At 41.8% G+C, this 24621-nt stretch overlaps 1 protein-coding gene across 2 annotated transcripts in view; it reads right to left on the bottom strand.

Annotated features, from left to right (window-relative positions):
- The window catches only part of POU2F1 (POU class 2 homeobox 1), a 153490-nt gene that overhangs the window by 10430 nt on the left and 118439 nt on the right, over nucleotides 1-24621 (bottom strand). Inside the window, exons 4-12 of one of the 2 annotated variants that reach the window (XM_048492625.1) lie at nucleotides 20425-20478; nucleotides 18666-18785; nucleotides 13559-13738; nucleotides 8596-8722; nucleotides 7315-7409; nucleotides 6351-6524; nucleotides 2303-2444; nucleotides 1632-1777; nucleotides 628-807 (exon numbers count right to left, since the gene is read on the bottom strand). In XM_048492625.1, the coding sequence (XP_048348582.1) occupies nucleotides 628-807; nucleotides 1632-1777; nucleotides 2303-2444; nucleotides 6351-6524; nucleotides 7315-7409; nucleotides 8596-8722; nucleotides 13559-13738; nucleotides 18666-18785; nucleotides 20425-20478 (1218 nt within the window). Of the gene's footprint in view, nucleotides 1-627; nucleotides 808-1631; nucleotides 1778-2302; nucleotides 2445-6350; nucleotides 6528-7314; nucleotides 7410-8595; nucleotides 8723-13558; nucleotides 13739-18665; nucleotides 18786-20424; nucleotides 20479-24621 lie in introns of both variants that reach the window. The other variant, XM_048492624.1, reaches the window with a different exon arrangement.

Here is a 24621-nt window from a genome sequence, read left to right on the forward strand (position 1 = left end):
TGTAACATAGATAACGAGTCAGGAACTCTGAAGGTTGTCATCCAGCTCTGCCTTAGGTTTTTCCTATTTACCAACCAATGCAGAAAATGCTGAACACACACACTATGAAACAATTCTGACTTCTCACACTAGATGAAGATCAGGTTTTCACTACCACCACTTGTTTTTAAACCAGAGAATCATTAATTAATCTCCAACAGATGCTACACCAAGCAAATATTTCTTGAAGGGAAAGACTGGAGTGAAATATGAATCAGTTATTGATCAAGCTGGATGTTTCAGGCTGGGTACTCCTGTACTATTGATTGTTTTTCTCCGTCTGTCCATCTACGGTGCTCAAGGCGGCATGCACGTCCCCCGACCCTCCATTTTATCCCCACAACACCCTTTTGAGAAAGGGTACACAGAGGCAGACAGAGGGAGAGGCTGGCTCAAGCTCACAGCGAACTTCACAGCCGACAAAGGAGTCCTAACAACTGGAATTCATTATTTTGCGTGATACCTTATATTGTGTATAAAGTGGGAGCACTCTATACTCCCAACAAGATGCTGGATTTTCTTTGGTTGCTGGACAGAAGGAGCTATGTTCCTTCCAAATCATGATATCGCTCAGTTTTTTATTCTCACCAGTGAAGTTGGACAAGGAAAAATTGCTTTGATGGGCGAGCTGCTGGTTCCACCACTACTGGGTGGGTTGATCCTTTTTTCTTTCTGGCGCCGGTTACAGAACCAAACGCGGATCACCTCCTTCTCCATATTCAGCTGGTCAGCTATCATGGTGATCTCTTCCGAGGTAGGCTTTTGGTTCTGAAAGAGAAATAGTTTGAAAACAAAAACTATGATCTGCTATGTAAGAATATTGTAGACTCAGGATGAACCTCCACAGTGGAAGTAAGTAACTGAGTGTAATAATACCTCATGCAGTTTGCAACACATGCACATCACAGCAAGGGAGATGTTCCCAGTTTCTTCTTCATAGGTGATGTGGGAAGCATGAACCAAGAATGCTACAGTGACCACACAGTGACCACAACTATCACCACTACTCTGCAACATGCAAAACTATCCACAGTGAAACGTGCATGAACCCTTTGCCCAGGTCAACAAAGGAACACAAAATCAAATACTTAGAATGTGTTTTAAATGCATATTTTCAGTAGCTTATCTTTAGGAGCAGCAGTGGCGTAGTGGTTAAGAGCAGGTGCATTCTAATCTGGAGGAACCAGGTTTGATTCCCCGCTCTGCTGCTTGAACTGTGGAGGCTTATCTGGGGAATTCAGATTAGCCTGTGCACTCCCACACATGCCACCTTGGGCTAGTCACAGCTTTTCGGAGCTCTCTCAGCCCCACCCTCCTCACAGGGTGTTTGTTGTGAGGGGGGGGGGAGCGTAAGGAGTTTGTAAGCCTCTTTGAGTCTCCTACAGGAGAGAAAGGGGGGATATAAATCCAAACTCCTCTTCTTCTTAGGTTCCTCAACCACCATCTTATTTCCTTTGTCACCTGGCAATGACATTTTACAATGGTTTCTACAGCAAGGTTTCATTTTCCGTTATACTGTTATTTTCTGTTATACTGTATCAAAAATTAGAGCAATGCACCCTGATATAATATAGCGGTACAGATTTACTGACCTCCAGGAAACTCTTCTCTAAGGCCACACGTATGTTGGTCTCTATGCTGGTGCGTTTCTTCCTCCTGCGGTTCAAGCCCTCAATCCCCAGCCCTGGGGAATTCAGGGCACTTGGGCTGGAGAGAGCCGAATCAGATGAGAGATTCTCTGAAAGGAGTCAATGCAAGTTGTAACTATTAATACATTTAGCATAAAGTCTCCTGATTGCCATAATTTCAAAAAGCAATACTATCCATCTGGTGCCAAGCTTCATACTCAGTTCCCACTAAGAAAATGTAACAGTTGAGCTTAGGGTAGCCCATTTGCTCCTAATGCCACTGTGCTAGAGAGTCATTTTTTCCTCATGTGCTTGTCAGCAATGCATAACCTTCACAATATAAGAAGTTACAATCAAAGAGCTTGCTGCTTACAAAGCAGAGTACATTTTAATGAGGACTTGTCAGAGAGAAACAAGGCACAACTGTTTTCACACAGAGGCCAGTGGTGTACAACAGGAGATAAGTTAGTGCTAACTTATGCAAGCAACATTGCTCTCTCCAGGAAAATGGGATAATGTCATAGGATATTTTTGTAGCAAATAAAGCAAGGCCTAATCCTCTCAAAGAGCAAAACAGGGAAGACCTTTGGGAATTTCGTCAGAGATCTGCAGTGAAATTTTGAGGAAGGGTTCACCTGCATCATTGAGCCACTTTTCCAGAAGTGGTTTTAACTTGCACATGTTCTTAAAGCTGAGGTTCAAGGCTTCAAAGCGAGAGATAGTAGTCTGACTGAAGTCATTTCCATAGAGTTTACCCATAGCGAGCCCAACATCACCCTGCAAGGATGGAAAGAAAAGCATCTATTCATCAACATCTATCTACTGAACAGTCTCCTTTGTAAGAACAAGCCAAATTAATTACAAAACTTCAGTAGATGCAATCAAGTGACATCCAGATTTCTTCCTCCTTAGTGATAATATTGCTATAGCTCTCTGCTGAATTACACCACCTTCCTAAAAAGTATGGATTGGATTCCATTAACAGAGAGAATCTGGAAGGGGACCCTTCCCATTTCCCATTCTCCCAGAGGTTCCTGCATGCAATGAAAATCCTCTGCTGAGAGTTAAGCAAAACTCATAAACTTTTGGGTAGAAAGGGGCTGAGCGGGGAGAGGTTTCCACCCCTGTATTTCCAATATAATATTTAAAAACTGGTTTGAGGCAAACCACCTTGCAGCACAGCTAGCCAAGAAAAAATGTTCAGTACGGCCAATACATTTCATAAATTTTGAATTTTCAAAGATCTGTTGCTTGATCCAGTTTTCAAGTTATCGTTTTGATCAAGGAATTGAGCAACCTTCCCTGCTGAGTGAGATCTGGGTGACTGAAGTGTTGTGTCCAAAATATCCTGCTTTAATACTGAGGGTCATATCCAATTTGAGAATCTTCCAATCCATAAACTGTGGTACAAGATAAACACTGCTTTGTAATACGCTATCTCAGTAGACTGAGAATCTCTACAAAGGATCAATAAATGACACAAACACACTTCATGTACTAGAATAATGATCCATGACAAATCAAAGTGACAAACTACTGATGTTTTCCAATATGACAGCACCTGGCATAACATATCCATCTTTCCCCTTCACTTGGGGCAATCATCTCAACATACTCAACAAAGGATTCCAAACAAACACCGTGGCCCTCACTCTAACTACAAATTCTCTACTTTAGACACTTATTCTAAACTATAAAGCCTTCATATAGCAAAGAAATTATTACTTGAAAATGGAAGTGTAATAGGCAATTAGTCTTCTATGTAAATTAGAGCCTAGTAATTATTTTTGAAAGACAAAACAATAAATCTATAAGAGTCTGAAAGTAACCTACTGTGCCACTGGCAAAGAATTCTCTTTCACACACACAGGCATGCGATCTCATTATGAGAATTTAGTCTTTATTACTTAGGTTTTCTAATTACTACCCTCTTACATAATTAAGCAATAACTATCATTATAAACTAATTATGCATATAGCCACACAATAGAATGGTTAAGTAAATACTGTGCCATTTGGCCTCCTATTAGTAAGAGGTTTTGTTATGAGAACAGAGAATCACAAGAAGTTGCCCCTTCAACTTGTATGAAAAGCTCGGGGGGAGGGGGGGAGAATCATCCTCCATTAAGATCAGCTTCATTAAGAACATAAGATATTAATTCAGCAGAATCTGCAGTTACCGCTCAAGTATGTACATGTGAAAAAAACTGCTGCAAAACACATCATCTATGTAAGCTTGACATAAATAACATGACAAAAATAAGGATTTAACACTGAGTCAGATTTGTCTTCAAACAATTCTGACAGCTACAATTCCAAAAGTACTGAGGTCTTCCATTATACCCCACCTTTCTCCCCAATGGGAATCCAAAGCACCTTATGTTATTCTCCTCGCCTCCATTTTATCCTCACAAAAATCTTGTGAGATAGGCTGAAAGTGTGTGACTGACTCAAAGTCCCTAACAAGCTTCCATGGCAGAGCAGGGATCCAAATCTGGGTCTCCCAAATCTTAGTCCAGCATTTTTACCACTACTCTATAAAGGCTACAGATTCTGAAATGCAGGCCAAAAGTAATGTCTTAAACACGGATGGCATGTTCTCCACTGTGCCTCACTTCTCCACTAAGTAGCACATACCCATATTAATGCTCTGCATGGACAGCATGGCATAAGGATGTGTGGGCATAATACCTTGTGAAGATGTTGTTCCGGTTACAGTATCAGGCAGATTCACACTAGCCTGACAAGCACCTTTGATCTCTAGATATAGGAAACCTAGCTGCTTTGAATAAATTACACAAAGGAAGCAAGTGGCCAAACGGTTATAGATCAGAGAGGCTGATCTATAGGGGGCCAGGAAGCGAAGTTTAGCTGGGAACCAAGGGGAGAGAACAAAGGAGATTCAGATCCAGGCCGGGCAAGAGAACGCAGCTCCTGGGCCCAGGTGGCCAAAAGACATGTTTCGGAACTGTGCTGTAGCTGAGAGAAAAATCTATGTGTTTTTGTATTTTTTCACTTTCAATAAAATCGTTGAAAGACTCAGCGGTTTTTGAGTATCTGGAAAAAAGAACCTAGGATTTACAAGACAGGCATGCACCCCCTCACTCCTGGTCTTTTGACATACTTCTAATTGGATGCACAGCAGAAGGCTTCATTGATCCATGATGGGTTCTTGGTAAATCTGATTACTTTGTGGCATCTGATAGACACAGAAACACCCTCTTTAATGCTATTTCATCACAGCATTTTTTTGTCTTGTGGGGGACAGGGCCACTGGGGCTGTTTAGTAGCTTCATAGCACGAGTGGAACTGCGAGGCTTATGGAGAAGGCACACATGACATTCATGATTACCCAGTGCCAGTCTAACCTAGTAGCAAAAGTAGCATATGCTGCAGGCCCATTTTGGAGGGCCCTGCACTTAATGTTTGCAAGCGGTCTATTGTTTACATATCATGGAAGCTGTATGTTGCATGGTACATGTGGCATGAGTTGGCTCCTTGCTATGTCAGTCAAACATGCCTCAACACATGTAGAACCCATAACACACACACAAACACTAGAACACAACAAATATTAATTACTTTATTATGAAAGTAAATAATTTATGTGTTTTTTTAGTTTAGGGCCCCTTTACATGCTACAGGCCTCACATTAGTTTAATCCTGCCCTGCCAGTATCCCAGCTGATTGGGCCATTAGTGGGCTGGAAGGGAGGTCTGGCCATTGCTCCATAACCAGTGCCATTGAATGGCCAGTGTGGGGAACTGCACTAGTCCGAGAACAGGCTGGCATCTTCATCCAAGCCCTGCCAGCTGAAGAAAGGGGAAAGTCAGTGCCAGTCAGATGTTCAGTGCTGCCAAGAGTAGGCCAGTTCCTAGAAGGGAGAAGCTGAGCCATCAGGTGTAATGGAGGTTGTACATTGGAATGGCCTGCAAAAAACTTCCCAGAAGGCAGTGAGGTCAGGAGTAGGCAAGAGCTATAGAAACTAGCACAGCTCAGGGTCCAGGAGGACTCCCAGGCTTGGCTGCTCTGATGCCCAGACAGAAGGGAAAAGAGCGATCTGGAAGGAAGGGCAATGACAGATTACAATGGAACTAGGGTGAAATACAGTGTCCCTTCCCTCCTCAGGCTGAGACCCATCCCATCCCATCCCAGGGTACACCAAGACCTAATTCTGCACACATCTCCAGTAGAACCAGTGATTATTTGTACTGCTTATACAACTGTTTCCTGCAGACTTGTTTCAAGAAATATATCTATAGCATTACAGGAAGGGTTCACCTAGCACTAATTAAAATATATCCTACATGTCAACTTGCAATTTTAATCTCTATGCCATTATTTTACAGAAAACGACTTAAACCTACGTAAAGTAGTATTGGAAAGGGGCTCTTTTCAGTGGCAGAACACCTGCTTTGTACGCAGACAGTCCCAGTTCCATGCCTGGCATCTCCAGGTCTTCTGGTCGCAACTGTCAGGACCCCTCTCAGGCTAAGACCCTGGAAAGCAGCTGCCAGTCACAACAGACAATAACGAACTATACAGACCAATGGTTGGACCTGTACCTTTCTGCATATGTTAAAAAAACCCCTGCTAACTGGAAGGGGTACTGTTCTGTCTCTTCCCAAATCTGAACAATTGTGATGTATCTTTCCTAGAGAGATTTTAAGTTTTCATCCTTACCTGAGTGAATCCAAGTTTGATCCGTCTTTGTTTGAAAGTCTTGGCAAATTGCTCAAGCTCCTCAAGATCACTGGGCTCTTCCAAGCTGGGGGTATCGATACGCTTTGGTGTTGACTGGCTCTGTGGAAGTGGCTGAATAGGGGTTGCTGCTATTGTGCGCGTTGGAGTTGCTGGCTGCTGAAAAATGACCCATCGGAAGTAAAATATTGTGAAGTTGTAACTCTCCTGGGCTAGGGGTCTTCATATACTCAGAAGACTCCTCAGATATGCAAAAAAATAAGACTTTGTAAATCAACCAGAAGAAATGCTACTGACAAATAGGTAATATGTTCATACATTCTCTATGGCAGCTCCCATCTTTGAACAGCTTGCCTGAGCAGCTCAGGAAGGCTCCTGCATGTCTACCAATTCATAAAGGTGCAAAACAGAAACGATGGAATTAGAACTGTAGTCCAATGGAACAGCTCAGGAGACCGCTTTTAAAAGGGACTAGGATAGTACTCTATTGCAAAATTTATTGTATGTATCACCTTACTGTTCTACCATTGTAATCCACTTTCTGCTTTATGACATGTAATACATTAGACAGCTTTTTAAAAAAACATTTTATTAGTGTTTTCTAATACTGTAATCCTGGTACTGCTGCACTGATAACTGGATATTTTATGCTGATTTTTTTTCAAATATTCTGTAATCTGCCTGGAGTCTGAGCAAGAAAGGCAAGCTAAAATGAATAAATAAATATATAATCAATGGTATAATCAAATATTTTGGGGAGAGGAAGATTGCCAAGCGGCTCCCCTTTTGCAATTCCTCACACAATTCCTCACACAGCATCAGGTACAAAACTGGAATCAACAACTTCACCATTCACTGCAGCCAAAATATTTTCATCCTATCTTTAGATCCCATACCAACCTCCCCTCACTAAAATAGAACAAGAAGCCTTAGGAATAAAACTGACCTGAGAGGTGAAAGTGATGCTTGGCTGAGACTGCAGGAGGTTGGCTTGGCTTTGCTGAGGTAGTTGCGTTAAGAGATTCTGCGCTTGCAGGAGACCTAAAACCGAGAAGACATTAATAAGAGATTTTGTAGGCACAAAACTGTGTATTTGTTCAGTAAGCTGTACTCAGAATCCTGCTCACAGCTGAAGGAACTCTATTTCAAGTATTGGGGTTCTGTCACTTGCCAAAACACAATTGAGGTCTACGTATGCAACATAATAGATTGTGACACTTTATGATGCACCCATGGGATTTGATTTCAGAATATTTCCCTCACAGTAAAATACTTCTTGGAAGTGCAAAAATATATACTTCATGGGAAGCCTACTCCCCTTCACAATAAGTGTCTGGTTTTGTGGAGTTTTTCATGTAGGGGACATTCAAACATAAGATCCCCTATCCACAGCTTGAAATGCTGCCATCTGACCAAGTCAGCATGGGCTCACTTAAGCCAGAATTGTAGCAGGAGGAGGAGATATCAGTTGAGTTATGGAAAATAATGGGTTTCTTGAAGCAGAAACTAGTGTGAAATGATTAAGGCATCATTTAGAAGCATGCTGCAGAAAATGAATTCTGTTCTTTTAAAAAATTGGAGCCTGTTAGCTCAAACTGTGATCCTAAGTGGGGAAAAAGGAGCCTTACTCCTGTGCAACTGAAAAAAACACACACCTTGTCATGAAAAGGGGATGTATATTCTTAAGTGAGTATGTTTTGCCCTGCCTTACAAACCTGGAAGTTCCATTAGCAAGGATGGCTCATTCATAGCCACATAAAGGCAAGTTACAGCAGAATGCTTAGTCCTAGTGTGCTCATGGCATGCTGAGAAGCAGAACTCCAGGCTAGGGATATATCCGCTCAGTCAAATAGGAGTTACAGGTGGATTAACAATCCCAAAGCAAGCAAGCAATGCTGCTAACCAGAAGAAATGGTCAGAAAAAATGAAGCTGCCCTAAGAATGCTTCCTTCATTAAGCCTCCATACATAAAAATGAATAGCGCAACAATTAAGATATCTAGCTCCCTTCCCCAAACAGGAGAGATTTTTAAAGGCTCATGGATTTGACGTACATTTATTCACTCAGAGCAAAGGTATGACATTTACTTGAATGCATAACCCTGGGAACTTAAGCCTCCTCCTGGTGGTTTGCCCACATCAAAACAGATGAAGAGGTCTGTTGGACAAGTAATCAGGGCCACCTTTACAGAACCAAAGTTAAGCCCTTTTAGAAAACCCCTGCTCACCCTGCTGCCCCTGCGGTGTTTGTGAGATGATAAACTGTGCTGGTTGCAGGTTGGTTGTTGGATGCACCAACACGAACTGTTGCAGGTTGAGATTCTGTTGTTGGAGCTGCTGCAGGTGCTGCAAATCCTTCAAGAAGCAAAATGATGTTAAGAGGAACCCAAACTTAGATGTTCATCCCCACCCTTCAAAAAGCCTTTCAGAAAGGAGTGCAATTCAGGGCAATGGACAAACTCACTAAACAGCCTGCTAAAAAAGTTGCCAACACATTAGCATAGTACTGGTGTAAGGTTGTGAGTCTCACTGACACCTCTATCAGAAATCTGAAAGGTTCCAGCTATGCCATGGGGCTTCTCAACTGAAATAAATGCCCAACACCATTTGGCTAGCATGGAACGTAGCCTAAGGAAGTCTTCTTCATTCTTAAGCTGAACAGGCAAGTAGCTATATTAGCTTGGTCCCTCTCTCAGGCGGCCTGCAGAAGCACAAAGCCCTGTGAGTTCTCTTCAGAACAGCTGCTTCCGCTGATGCATCTGGCAGAGGCCAAGTATGAGGAGAATACACATGGAACATCATATATGTCATGTGGTTAAAAAAGTAAACATGGCAAAACATGATATTCAGCAGTGGGCCAATCTAGTTTGTCTAAAGCCATATTTATTGATTTAATCTTACAGAACTAGCTATAGGAGTCTCTTACACAGGCTAACAGAATGGCATATGCAGACAGGAAAGTCCCCAGATACAACTAGCCGGTCCCCAGTTCCAGCCTATTTTAGTTATTTAAACTAGATATTCTACCCAGCACAAGTACAACAGGACTAGAACTTACCCCCGAATTTGCTCGTGGCAGTGACAGGGCGGCTGCACCAGCAAATTTGCCCTCTCCATGGCACTTATCCAAGCAGAGGGGCAAAACTACCACTGCTGCCACCCTTCCTGGGATTGGGATGTGGCACAGGATGCTGAACCAACATCCTTGCCCTTCCACAGCTGCTGCTGACTTAGTGGGGCGGACCAGGGGAGGAGCCGACGTTAGTTGGCTCCCTCCTAGTCATCTGGATGCAAGTGTGACTTAGGCAACCATTTTGGGTAACGTGAGCCTGCTGTGAGCTATGCCACCTGAACTTGTGGTTGTGGTTGGGGCTGCCTCAGCAAACTCAGCAAAACTTTCTTCTGAGTAAACATGAAAAGCACTAAGCTGTTTTTTACACCTGTGTAGAGTCTGCTAGAAGAACCAAATGACCACCCAGTCTAAAGGGCATTGCTTTCTAGTACAATGGGGATCAAAACTAATCCCATTTACTTATAGTGCATTGTAGTAGGTGAACAAAATGTTACAACCATTGCTACATAAAATATAGACTCTATTAAATATATATAATAATATATATTACTCAAAAACATACTAGCAGATTCAATGATACACATTGATATATACAATGGAGAAAAATGATCTACCGTGTTTTCCCAAAAATAAGAGAGGGTCTTATATTAATTTTGCTCCAAAAGGTGTGTTACCGCTTATTTTCAGGGGATGTCTTATTTTTTTCCATGAGTTTGCGCATGACCAGATCAGCTGTGCCGGGGAATCTGTAACTAGGGCTTATTTTTGGAGTAGGGCTTATATTTCAAGCATCCTCCAAAAATCCCAAAAAATCATGCTATTTTGGGGGAAACAAGGTAATATGAACAAGAATAAGGAGTCCCGAGTCATAAAGGCTTTCTTTGTTAAGTTTATGTCATTAAGATCGCTAAAGAACACATGTTGTGCAGTCATAGTTCTTTATTGTGTTCAAGGTGTTCAGCAGTTATATTCAAAGTACTTCAAAACAATTCAAAGACAGGCTGCTGGTTCTATTTTGTTTCAATAGCCTTTATTACTGTCAATATTCTACTAGACAAATACAGTCATCAATACTCATAATTACAAAAAACAACGTGAACATACCAGACCACAACCATGGAGTCACTCACCACAGTGGACCATATAAACTTCTCAGCAATCTTAAAATCTGCTCCAAGAGCTCCCGGTCTCTTTGAAACAATAAAAATTGCACTGGTTGCTCAACCAGTGTTCATTCCAAACAGGAATTGCACCAAGTTTTAAAGAGTAAGTTACAAACAGATGTGCTCAAATGGTGAGTCCTCAAACTTACAGGAGTTTAAAGGGGACAACGAGCATTAATCCATAAAGAATGCAATGACTGTATACACATTAATACTTCACTGCATATTAACAATTGCAAGAAAATATTGATTTAATTCTTTGGCATTGGGTTTAACATTACGTTCATTTTACACATTGAAGTAAAATCATGATCAATAAGCTATATAGTAAGTAAACTACTGATTTGTGAGCTTTTTGTACATTTGCAATTTACTCTTTGTAATTTATGGTTTAAAAGTTGGTGCAATTCATATTTGGATTGAACACTGGTTGAGCAACCAGCGCCATCCTAATTGATTCAAAAAGACAGGGAACTCTTGTAGCAGATCTTAAGATCACTGAGAAGCTTATATGGTCCAATGTGGTGAGTGAATCCATGGTGGTAGCCTGGTATGTTTGTACTGTTTTGTGTAATTATGAGTAACGATGACCTTATTTGTCTTGTAGAATACTGTATACTGATGAAGGCTATCGAAACCCTTATATAAAGCCGTGGTGCGACCGCACTTGGAGTACTGTGTTCAGTTCTGGTCGCCACATCTCAAAAAGGATATCGAAGAGATAGAAAAAGTGCAGAGAAGGGCAACGAGGATGATTGAAGGATTGGAGCACCTTCCTTATGAGGAGAGGCTGCAGCGTTTGGGACTCGTTAGTTTGGAGAGGAGACGTCTGAGGGGGGATATGATTGAAGTCTATAAAATTATGCATGGGGTAGAAAATGTTGACAGAGAGAAATTTTTCTCTCTTTCTCACAATACTAGAACCAGGGGCATTCATTGAAAATGCTGGGGGGAAGAATTAGGACTAATAAAAGGAAACACTTCTTCACGCAACGTGTGATTGGTGTTTGGAATATGCTGCCACAGGAGGTGGTGATGGCCACTAACCTGGATAGCTTTAAAAAGGGCTTGGACAGATTTATGGAGGAGAAGTCAATCTATGGCTACCAATCTTGATCCTCCTTGATCTCAGATTGCTAATGCCTTAGCAGACCAGGTGCTCAGGAGCAGCAGCAGCAGAAGGCCATTGCTTTCACATCCTGCATGTGAGCTCCCAAAGGCACCTGGTGGGCCACTGCGAGTAGCAGAATGCTGGACTAGATGGACTCTGGTCTGATCCAGCAGGCTAGTTCTTATGTTCTTATGTTCTTATGAAACAGGATAGGACTGGCAAACTGTCTGTGAATTGTATTGTCGAAGGCTTTCACGGCCAGATTCAACTGGTTGTTGCTGGTTTTCCAGGCTGTGTGCCCATAGTCTGGTAGATCTTGTTCCTAACATTTCGCCTGCATCTGTGGCGGGCATCTTCAGAGATGTATCTACCCTCTGTGATAGACCTCTGAAGATGCCCGCCACAGATGCAGGCGAGATGTTAGGAACAAGATCTACCAGACCACACAGTCCGGAAAACTCACAACAACCAGCTGTCTGTGAATTGTTTCAAAGTACTTTGGATATAACTGCTGAACACTTTGAATAAAATAAAGAACTACGACTGAACTACAAGCATTCTTTAAGGATCTTAATGACATAAACTCAGCAAAGAAAGCCTTTATGACTCGGGACTCCTTATTCTTGTTTAGTTCATATTACGTTTCTTGTTTTGGGCAGATTTTCAACAGTGCCACTGTTTTGTTCATACCCCATCAAAAGATTTTATTGATTGCACTTGAGGTAAAGTCAGGCTTCTAAAAATTGGTTAATTAAAGGGAATACAGGACTGACTCTGATACTGAGGTGGGGCCACTTAATCAATTATTCAAGAACAAGTCATGCTAAAACAAATAAATACTTAAGTAATGTGTTCACAATAGCAATTTACATAAGTGAACCTGGCTCTGTTTAAAGAGCAAAAGACGAATAAAACCTGTATGTACCAACCTGAAGTTAAATGTTTCCTGTGAAGGAATGTATAGATTATAGTTTTGCTCATACATCTCCTCCGATGCCAGTGTACATTGTGTGTTTGTGTGCGTGGAGGGGGTGGGGGGGATAGCCTGTAACATCCCATGAGGTAGGTTAGTCTGAGGAATACACAATTATCCAAAGAGCACCCAATGAGCTTCACCAATAAGTGTGGATTTGAACCTAGGTCACCTTGCTGAATTCCAACCATTGCCTATTATGTACAATAGACCCTTGAATTGATTGTAGAAGGCAACTTACATCAGTTATAGGAGGGAAAGTATAGATTTTCATAAGAGATATGTGCAATTATTGGAAGAAGAGTTGGTTTTTACACCCCACTTTTTCTCTACCTTTAAGAGTCTCACAGTGGCTAACAATTATCTTCCCTCATCTCCCCACAATAGACACCTTGTGAAGCAGGTGGGGCTGAGAAAGTTCTGAGCAAACTGACGAGACCAATGTCACTCCCCCCCCCCCCAGGCTTCATGTGTAGGAGTGAGAAAACTAACCTGGTTTCACCACATTAGAGTCTACCTGCTCTTTTCTTAAAATATTTTTTAAAAATTTTTCCACAAAAAAATTCCAAAAGTGCAAAAAAGTATTTAAGAAAAAGAAATACATTACATGGATCTGCAATACTGGTCAATATACTGAAGAAAAGCTGAATCTGGACTATTTAAACAATCTACTTGGTTTTAAACCAAGAGTCCACCTGCTCTTAACCACTAAACCACATTGGTGAACAGCAGGGTACAGAAGACTACACATTCAAGAGTATTTAAGAGCCATGGTACCTGTAGTCTTCATTTAGATGTTTCAGAGAGTGAGTCAAAAGGAGATGTGTTTGGCCAGGCCAAAACTATTCACACCTGGAAAGGCAAAGCTCACCTGTGCAATTTGTATGGGCTGAGACAGAGGGATCTGTGTCATAGGCGTTGCAGCAGAAGCTGAGATGGTGGCGCCTGCAGCATTGTGCTGCTGACTGGCTGAATGCTGCACTGCAGCGGCCAGCAACTGTGCCTGTGCCTGTTGTAGCAATAATTGCTGCTGGGCTGGTGTCAATGTGAGCTACAAAGAAGTTTGAGGAGACAAGTTAGTGGTATGAAGAATAATCCTTCCTGGGAATCCTCAATGCTTTATCTGGTCTTGCTTTCATTAGACAAATCATCTTCTACAAAGGCAGCTGTTTGCTTCAGGTACGTTACAAATCAGCCCATGCAGTTGATTTAAAATTTGCCGAAGGGTACCGGCACAAGCATTATACCGAGCCTATTGTGACCACTGGTACAACTGGGATTATAGAAGCTTCTCTGGGGCTCCGCTTCAAGATTAATGTGAAAAACGTAATTAGCCAGCAAGCAATAGAAAGAATCGGCAGTGACAGGAAATAGCAAGCAAAAAGAACAAACCATCCACTGACAGGCTATGAAAGGAAATTTACATCCACCAGAAGCCCAAGTGATTAGCCAGATGAATGAGAAATAGCAATGCTGGCCGTGGTTACCAAACAAACTGATAATACTCCAGCTGCTTCACATTAGCATGAATCCCTGCCATGTTCCATCATCTCCATTATGCCTTAAGATATAGCTAAAGAACATGTGCCTCATTTGTTTCTCTCCAAGTCATCCCCCCCCCCCCCGTCTGCCTTTTTTGTTTTGATAGGATTGAGCTGGTGGGTTGACATCTCTGCCAGTTTCCAAACACCCATTATCTCTATGAAACAGGTGGTGTCAGACTCTTTCCTGTACATGGCCACTCTTGCCAATTTTTCGCACTGAAAGAATCGCCATCTTCAAAAGACCCGCATCCAGTCTCAGTGTGGCCAAGAGGTTAGAGAAAATGAGAACGTGTTTGGAACAGGCTGTTCGCTGCAACGACGCAAACATGCATTTTACAAATAACGACGACGAAGAGTAAAAATCAGACTAAAATTAAAGCCCACTAAATATGGAAAGCATTACTCTATAACATCTTCCTGTGAACCATCTGCCATCAATAAGACCAAATTTAACACAATATGTTTACAGATGGCAGCCAACTTTTACATAATAAACAAGGAGGGAAAGCCTCCAATTTCCCACTCATATCTTCAAAATGTGGAAGAGAATGTAATTTTTTACTCTCAGCCTTACAATGGAAACAAACACTGATAGTTTATAAACATTCTCAGTCCCATAAGACTTTAAAAGGAGATCAACAGGGGTATGGCAAACAAAACGGAGATCAATAGTAACTTTTGTAAAAAAAATACTTAATTAGTTCATCTGATATTCATGAACATGACTGAAACTGTGAGCATATCAACATTTGATTTGAGGACAAACCTAGACCCTTTTTCATGGTAATCATGGAAGTCTAATACTACTTCTGTAATATCACCAAGAACATGTTAGCACTCTCATGAGACTTTAAAAAAAAGCAAATCCAGAGCAAGAGAAATCTTTTTTTTAAAAAATGCTGCCAAGTAAAAGAAAATTTGCTGCCATTTACTGATAACATGAAACCAAAGTGTCCTACTAAAATCTTCAAGGGGCTGCCCTGGAAGAAATTCTCCTTCTGAGCAAAAAAAATTGAGATACTACTTAGCAGGGTGTTTCAACCTTATACATATACAAGAAGGAACCCACAAGGACTTGTGGGAGCCATTTCATGGACCCCTTCCCCATTATTTCTTCTTTTCCCTCCCTGAAACCTTCCATATTCTGTTCCCTACCCAATAGCAACCTACCTTCATTTGCACCTCTGTCTAAATCTTTTCAAATTCCACCCCCACCCATCCCTGGCAGCCTTTACTAGGTCCAGTTTTGTGGTGCTGGACACTGGGCCAGGACCACTTGAATGCTAAGAAACTCTCAAGGACTGATGAAGGGGGGCACCTCACTTTTCCCTGTATCCCTTCCCTGCACCATTTCCTCTTTCCTGCTTCCTGGCAAGCTCCAAATCATCTCCCCTTTGCCTCCCACATGCTTTAATGTCACCTTTTCACCAATCTACCCTTTATTCGTCAGCCATTTTTGGCTGTATTTATTAACTGCATTTATATCCCATCTGTCTCCAAAGCGGGGACCAAAGCAGCTTACATTCTCTTTTTTAATCTGCACAACAACACTGTGAGGTAGGTTAGGCTGAAAGTATGTGACTGGTCCAAAATCACTCAGTGAGCTTCCCCAGCAAAATGGCAATACAGACCTGGGTCTCCCATACCCTACTCTGAAGCTCTACCTGCTACACCACAGTAACTTTCACTGGGTGGCTGCTGCTTAACAGTAGCAAGCAACCAGGCCTAGCTGAATCATGCAAGCCAGATGGCATCAAGTCACCCAGAGGCTTCTGCCAGGCTTAGGGTTGCCAGCTTCCAGGTAAGACTTAGAGATCTCCCAGAATTATAACTGAATGCTAGATGACAAGAGATCTGTCCCCCTGGAGAAAATGGCTGGTTTGGGGACTTCATGGCATTATGTCTGGCTGATTCATGCCATTAAATCTCTACCCTCCCCAAACCTGCCCCCCTCACCAGACACCACACCAAAATCTCCAGAAATTTCCCAACCTGGATCTGGCAACCCTAGCCAGTCTTCCCTCAAAGGGCAAAACAGCCCTGGAAATAGCAGCTTCCCCCTTCCCCTGTCTTTTACTCACAGAAATGTGAAGACTAGAATGCAGTGGTTCTCTAGCAACAGCCACTGAAGGAACTGCTTTGTTAAAGCTACAGGTACTCCTTTTATCATTTGGAGGTTTTTAAAACCTTCCAATTTTTTTTTTAAGCTTTAACATTTTTCTGCAAACCTGGGGCAATATACAGGTTTGTAAAAAGTTCTGTCTTGCCCTTTCACTGTTTCAGTCTCTGGATTTAAATACCCTCAGATCTGGCTAACAATGCTATTAGTATATAGATATATTTTAACCCCTGCCTTTTTTGAAGTAAGATTCAATATACAACTAAATACAACCACTGTATAGAAAAATCAGAATTTAAAAATGGAACAACTATTTAAACAGCTTAAACAACTGACCGAAGGCATACAAATGGTTGTCAGAAAGTATATTTTTTACTTTATAAAACATTAACATTGGCATTAACATTGGTCTCCCTAGCTGGGAAGTGCCATGAAGCCAAGACCACCTTTTACCATGACAGGCAATACTTCTTGTGGCATGAACTAGGCACATAAAGAAGAGGGGTTCTGTCATGAGGTTTGATTCAGGCAGTATATGATTAAAAATAAATTAAAAAAACAACACCTTGAAACAAACCCAGAAGACAGCTGGCAAATAGTGCAGATTAGTACCACATGAGCTGAGCAAACTGCCTCCATGCAACTACAGGACACACTATATTTTGCACTACTTGAAGTTTCCACATTTTTTTCCAAGGGCAACTCCACACAAAATGTTTGGCTGTAGTCAAGCTTAAATTTATAAATGTCTGGATGACAGGCGCTAAATCACAGATTTCCAGGTAAACTGCAAACAACTGATAGCAGACTGGTACACCTGACCATTTCTACCTGGAGCTAACCCATCACCATTTGACTGACTGCAGAATCGACACAAAATGTTAGCAGATGGTGATCGTCCTTCGGAAAGCAGGGATCAGAAACCAGGATTACCATTCAACCAACCAATCATTGCCTTAGCACTATGTCATATAATATCTTCACTAGGACCAACTAAAAATTACAAAGCAGTGAGCTAGATTTCACAGAACTTTTTTTCTTAGAAGAGAAGGATGGGCAAGAAGAGACAAAGTTGCAGAAACTCCATCTTCAGCAAGTTACAGCAGTGATTCATGAAGCTACTTACAATCCTATAAATAGGACATATAGTAGGGGTGGTATACTGGTGAGGCTTGGAGACAAAAGCCTTAGCTTTGGACTGAAGTGCATTGTAATCTCCTACTTCACCAATATAAGGACTATCAATACTTTAAAGGAAACCAAAGGGATACATGAAAACGCTGTCCAACACTGGCCTTTTCTGACTGGTATAAGAGTATTAAAACATAATGTCCCCTGACTAAGTGTCAAATAAATGTTACATTATTTATAGTAAGATTTTTATAAAGGGTATTATGAGATAAAAGGTATTATTATCTTTTTCTTCACGTTTCTAATACTTTTTAAAGGACTATTACATTTTTCTTTCAACCTTCTCCCTGATGAACCAGAAACCAGTGTATTCTGATTCGAACAACATATGAATAATTGCTGACGTTTATATTTTCAAAGTAGGTCTGCCCAATGCTTCATTGCCCAAATATGACCTCTGAGCCACCAGCCATAAAGTAATTTAACCTGCAAACAGTTTCCTGAACCACTGTTTTAAAAGTTGTTTTGTAATACAACAGACTTCTTTAGTACCTTACATCAATACCAATCTACCTTCCTTTTTCCCATTTTCATTGGAAAAAAAATAAAGATATGCAGGTTGAAGAAGTTCTGTGAACCTTTAAAACAAGCTCATTTTGAATTAGCTGGTCCTAATTAAAGTTCCAGCTTGGTTTAGAACTGAAGCTGTTATTCCTACACTTGATCCAAATGGAAAAATAGAGTTAGGTATTAGTATAGAGATGATGTCTCACTCAAAATTTTCAAATAGATATAAAATAATAGTGGGAGAGAATGATATTGATAATACTACAAAACAAACTCTCACAGCAGCAAGAAATAATCTTCAACTTTATCCTTCACAACTGCTTGTACAGGAAAAAGAAACCAGCACATTGTCATCACACTCCCCGAAGTCCACACATTACTAAGAAGGAAGTATTTATCGCTCTCTCTCTCTCAACACAGACTTTCCATCAGGACACCAAGATGGTTGCACTTCCATGACTAGGTCTGACACTGATAGGTAAAAGCAAGGATATCTGCTCTCCAGATAGGCGTGGAATTAAAATGCAATGAACTGGTATTGCTTTTTAATTGGACAATTAGCTAGTGCAACACCTTAAGATGGGTGGCTTGTTACAGTGCACCCGGGCTCATCTTACCCCAGTAATCTGTCCTCCGGCCAGCATGAGCTGGGTTTGGGGTATGGCCGCCTGCACTGAAGGCTGCTGGGAAGGCTGGCTTGGCTGTTGACTGTCCCCAGATTCTTCATTAGATTTAGACTAAAAAAGAAAATATATAAACCTTTGTAGAGCAAAACATGGACGATATAGCCATCTTCACAGTTCTTCATTACAAAGTTTTATGACTGATATATGTTAATTGGTTTGAGAAATACCTGCTTACTGTAATAATTAATTCCCATCGCATAATTGTAGATAATGGAACAGGATTTCATGTGACAATACCAATTGTAATGGAAGAAAAAAGCAATGACGAGTTTTAAATTAACAATTCCCCAAACAGCCACCCAGGTTCAGAATCACTCCATACGTTCAAGACCCCCAATTCACACAGATGAATGGTGATTGAGGCTAGTACATTGTTTGGCATAGTAATTATGATGCATCTGAATACTTTTTTTAAAAAAAGAAGAAAACTTCCTTCTCTAATTCAATCAAATCCGGCTTTAATTTACATGAAGCTCCTCAGCTGCCCCACTTCTTTGCTCCAAATAAATCTGTGCAGCCATTTGCACTGAGAGTGTGGCATTGCCCACATGGTATTTTTGGATTGGGCCAATACATATTCTTTCCATACAAGTACAAATACCTCAAGTCCAAGAAAAGTTGCAAAATAAACAGGGTGCTCACTTGAAAAACCTTAGATACTGAACTGCATTCAGGAAAACACACAAACTCTCATGTTAGTCTGTAAATCATAGCATTTATATAGGAATTTATTCAAAACTATTTTATAAAATAGGAAATTCCTGTAGCCATGAGGGATGAAATGCAAGCAAGAAAGCACATGAAAAGGAAAAACAAGAAGAGGGGGTTTATGGTAATTAAAACTGCTTATGCAGAACATTAAAATTCTGCATAATTTGCATATTTTCGACCACCTGTTTTGGGGACTGCAGAGCAGGCTAATTAACATAGAGGCTCTGATTAATTCTGCCAGTCATTGAGAGATAATTACAGCACAGGACTGTAAACATTCTACACTGGAGATATAGTCTGTTTGCCAACATCTCTCTCAGGGATTGAAAGTTTACCATGGCAACCGAGGCAATTTTCTGTCTCTTTCTATTGGAGGAAGGTCACTATCTCCTTTCCCCCCTCAAAATCATCATATGTAACTAGGTACATGTTCCAGGAGGTTTCCAAGATTGCTCTATCCTAGTTCCTTAGTTCTCATACAGAATGAAGCCACTTCACAATAACACGATGTGTGTTTCACTTTTGATGCACTGCTCTGATGATCTCAGGGCACCCTGTATCACACACACGGTAAACAGTCAGCTGCACTCTGCAAGGGCAGGGAACAGCAGGCAGCTTTAAAATATAAGTATTTAAAGTATATTTAAAGTATAATATATTTAAAGTATAATATATTTAAAGTATAAAGTATTTACTATAAGTAAAATATAAGTATTTACTATAGTAGGGAAACCAAATGACAAATTATGTACAAGGCTGACAATTTCACATTTGCTCCAATTCTGTTCAGCTTTCAAAAAAGCCAGGCTGAAAGCCAAACCGTACACAAGGATCTGTTTCTGTAATACAGCACGAGAACTACTCATCTTAAATAAAACAACAACATTGATGTACTACAGAACACTTGTTCCAAAATGACCTCTGCGAATACTGCAAAGTATTGGTTTGATGCAAATGCACAAGACGCAGAAACTCTTACCTGTACATTTAAGGACTGGGCTGCAGCCTGTAAACTTGATCCAGTGAGCTGAACCTGTAAAAATAATGTTGAATTTAAAAAAACACAAAACAAGGACTTTGTAGACTTCAACTAGCTATAAAACAAAGTTTTGCCAACCTACGAAGAAAAGACAATATAGGAAGAATGAGAGTTTTGAAAAACAATTTATTATGCGTGGAATTTCATTTTAACTTTGGTCAAGTTAAGACAGAGCATATGTGGCAAGTCTGTTACCACCAGCAGTTTCTGTAAATGAGAATCTTCAAAAAGTGGACTCTTTTCATCCAGACTGTTAAATCTTTAAAATACATAAAAATATTCTCTCAGTTCCTTAGATCACCATAGAGTGGCAGAATATTCAGTTCCGTGCCTCTTCTGACTTCACGACATCCTTTGTAAATTAGAATAAAGGGCAAATATGTGAATATCCCACTACTAAAAATTACTTGGAATTGGCAACTGCTTCATGTGCTACTTTTTCAACAGAGAGATAACTTCCAAAGTATTGGTTTCCAATCTATATAGAGGCTCCAAATCCACCATTCATATACTACACACTTGAAGAACAAATATACCTCTGGATCAGAAACTGTAAATTGTAAAGGGGCCCAAAGTATAGCATTTCATCAAAACAGCCAATAAGTCTACCACAGTATACTGTCATTTTATTAAAAGTATGTCTGTGGGGGGTGGGGGTGGGTGGGGACAGGGACGATGACAATTCCAGCAAAACACACCATTGGGTTTAATATTTAAAATATGAGCAATTGGAATTATGAATTGAAGATGACTAAATTTTTTTCACAGCCCACAGAAATACACCCTTATTTGTAACATGTAACAGATAAGTCACACATGTGTTCAAAACTAGGGCCGTATCTGCACGGCCCGTTTACGACGGCCTGGGGGCGCCAAAAAAGGCGCCCCCAGGCCGCCGTTCGCACAGGCGCCGCTGCTGCAACGCAGCAGCGGCGACCTGACGCCTCTTCCCTCCCCCCAGGGCGGCGTCAAGCCGCCCTAAACAACAACCCTTTAAAGGGGTGTTGTTGGGAGGGATCGTCTTCCTGCAGCCTTGGTGCGAACAGCGCCCGCCCGGAAGACGCTTTCTCCCTCCGCCCTTACTGTGTCCTCCTCGTCGCCGGCGGGGCGGCGCAGCCCCGCCCACACTGTCCTCCGACCTCCAGGGGTCGGAGGGCGGCGAAGGGCTGCGAACTGAGGGCTTCGCAGGCGCTGAGCGGAAGACACAGTAAGTGGGGCGGGGGAGGGCGCAGAGGCGGCTCCGTGCGGAGCCGCCCTGCCGTCTGCCGGCCTCCCCGTTGCCTGGTCGCACGCCCCCACGCCGACGGAACTCCTGCCGGCATGGGGGCGCGAGGGGGCCGTGCAGAAACGGCCTAGGTAAAGCATTAAGGCCATATTCAGTGAAATATTTTTAAAATGGAAAACATTGACATGTTTTACTTCACATGTGCTCCAGTACAGTCCTGAAAATTCAACACAACGTTCCACCAAAAGTTGTGTAAACTAGATAGAGCAACACTGCAAGAAAGCATCACTTTGAGCATTTTTCAACATTTCTGCATTTCTGTCTGAACGATTATTACATGCCATCTGTCACCAAGCAGACCATTTGTCTCCAAAAAGCTCCTATCTCCAATGCCAGCAACCAGTTTAATCTGCCTGCCCAACAGTACTCTGAGATATCAACTGCATTAATTAGAGAAAAGAGTCCAAAACAGAATCCTGCACAGCTGTCTTGGAGAATTGGCTAGGTTAACAAGCTACTAAATTCTGGCTACGTTCAACTCTTTGTTGCATGAGCATATGAATATAGTCTTCTAGGTGTATCATGCAAACGCTTGGAAGCTTATTTTCACCAAGGTTTGAGTTTAACTGCTCAAGAACAAAAACTTTCTGATTAGAGATTCTGAATGGCACTGGGCCAGGGGTGGCCTTAGGAGCTGCAGGGCCCAATTGGGAACATTTTTGGTGGGGCCCCAGGTTCACAGCCAAGGTCTGTTGAACCACAGAGATATAAAGTCTATTATAGACTTTATACCTTGATGGTAAAATGGAAAGCAATCAAAATGTGCACTTAAAAGTGCATGTGAGTTAATGGACCAAACAGAGCTACATCTACTTTGAGGACTGGGTGAATTTCATTTCTATATCAAGCATTCCCCCAAAAGCAGTTTTAATATATCTTAAAGGCTTATGAAACTTATAGGTGCAAAAATATACCAAAAATATAAAGGTTACTTGGGATCAGAACCAGCCGACCATTTTACATGTGAAAGTAGCAATCCCTCTGTAATTAGAATATTGTTTAATTCAAGTACAGAAAAAAAATCAGAATACAAACAGCATAAACAACCACTACTGACTTTTTAAGAACTCAGAAGAAAACTGTAATCGTTGCTGTTCTCTGGAAAAACCTGCAATGTAATGTTAGGTGTACGTTGCAGTGCTGTGTGTACTTGACAAGATTAGACTACCCTAGTCTGGGGCCCCCTGAGGCATGGAGCCCAACTGGGAGCAATTGGTCAAACTAATTTAAAGTCAGCCCTGACTGTGGCATAAAACTGTGCAATGGTAAGATGGCTCTGTTAGGAACCACTGGGAACTGATTATTCTTACTAAGCAGATAATATAACAGTGACCACTTCAAAGATTTCCAATAGTCACTAACTCTTAGCAAGGAATGTTTAAGAAATGTGTCTTGCCTCACTGTTCCAAAACTGCCTTCACTGGAAGTCAGACAGCTTTGAATAATCATTTTGGGTACCTTTTTCCTCTAAAAAAGAGGAGAAAGTTATCCCATTAAAGCACACTTAGATGTGCAGAAAATGGTCCACTGGCACTTACAGTGAAGGGCCTTTCTCCTGGTAGGCAGGAGAAAAACCCCAAAGAGTTTTTTGCCCTGAAAAGTGCATCATGACACTACAGTCGTAGAGTGAGCGTCAACGTCTGGGGACAACAGAGGATATCATGGATTGGGCGGCCATGGTGAGGGCATCTAGGGTAGAATCTGCAAGGAAGAATGCACCCAGCAGAATCGATGCCCTCCCTAACACCTCTCTCTTCTGGGGGTAGGATTTCTATCACTTTCTTTAACCTTACTATGAGGGCCCTGGCTACCGTGGCTGACGAAATTAAGAGTTTTCATTGTCATCGCCAGCCATTCAAGTGCTCTCGGGTGTCAAATCAGATCTTCCAACCTGTGGGTCTTTGACAGAGCTGCCCTCTTCCATCCCGGAAAACTATCCCCCCCCCCCCCGCCCCTGACTGGATGGCTGCAACAGGTGCATCAACCAAAGGTACCTGAAGGAGGCGATTTACATATTGAGGCACTACATAAAGCTTTTTTGGCTGAAGGGGCATAGCTTTGCTTGCTGCAGGGTTCTGCCATTCACACCTAATTCTTTTCTCAAAAGACTCTGTCATTGGGAAAAACATTTTAATATCGTCCTCCTGGGGAAAGTAGTCTTAGTTTTCCTTGGGACGACCCCTGACGGGTTTGTGTGGTTGCCTGCTAGCTGGATCCTCTCTGCATCAGCTGGGTCCTGGAGATCTACGGCAGACACTGTTTTCTTAATCAGGAAGGGCAAGTCTTTTGCTTTTAAGAATCTAGATGTCTGGTCTGTGGGATCCACAACCCACTCTCCTTTGTCTGAAAATTGGCCTTCTTCCTCAAGGTATTCTCCCTCACTGAGACCCTCTGCACTCTCGGTGTTAGGGTCTGGGTGGTAATCCTCCCTGGCAGGGCACCCTACGGAGTGAGGGAGTGAGTTTCTGGATTGGGAAGTCTGTTGGTTCTAACTGAGCTTTTACGTAATTGACTGAGTGAGGATTTGTGCAAATTCTAATGGAGAAATATTGCTCCAAGTCCCTGGATCCCCAGATAGGACTCCCTCCTCAGGATCTGCTTCTCCCGCCCCTGGGAACTAACTTGCCATGATTCAGGTGCATTTCCTGATGTTCCAGCGTAGTTGCTTTTTATGGGCGCCTTTTTGCTCTGTAAAGCACTAGGCGACCTGTGGCACTTTGAACCGCAGTTTTAATGGAGTTTGGATGCCTGACCAGGCGAGCTTGAGCACCCTAGGTGGGACAGCTGGCAGTCTAAGGAGGCGTTAGTGACTGTAGAAGGGTCTTCCCAACTGGTCCCTGGGTGGGTGGGGG

The sequence above is a fragment of the Sphaerodactylus townsendi genome, linkage group LG04 (genome assembly GCF_021028975.2).
Source record: "Sphaerodactylus townsendi isolate TG3544 linkage group LG04, MPM_Stown_v2.3, whole genome shotgun sequence".
NCBI classification, from domain to species: domain Eukaryota; kingdom Metazoa; phylum Chordata; class Lepidosauria; order Squamata; family Sphaerodactylidae; genus Sphaerodactylus; species Sphaerodactylus townsendi.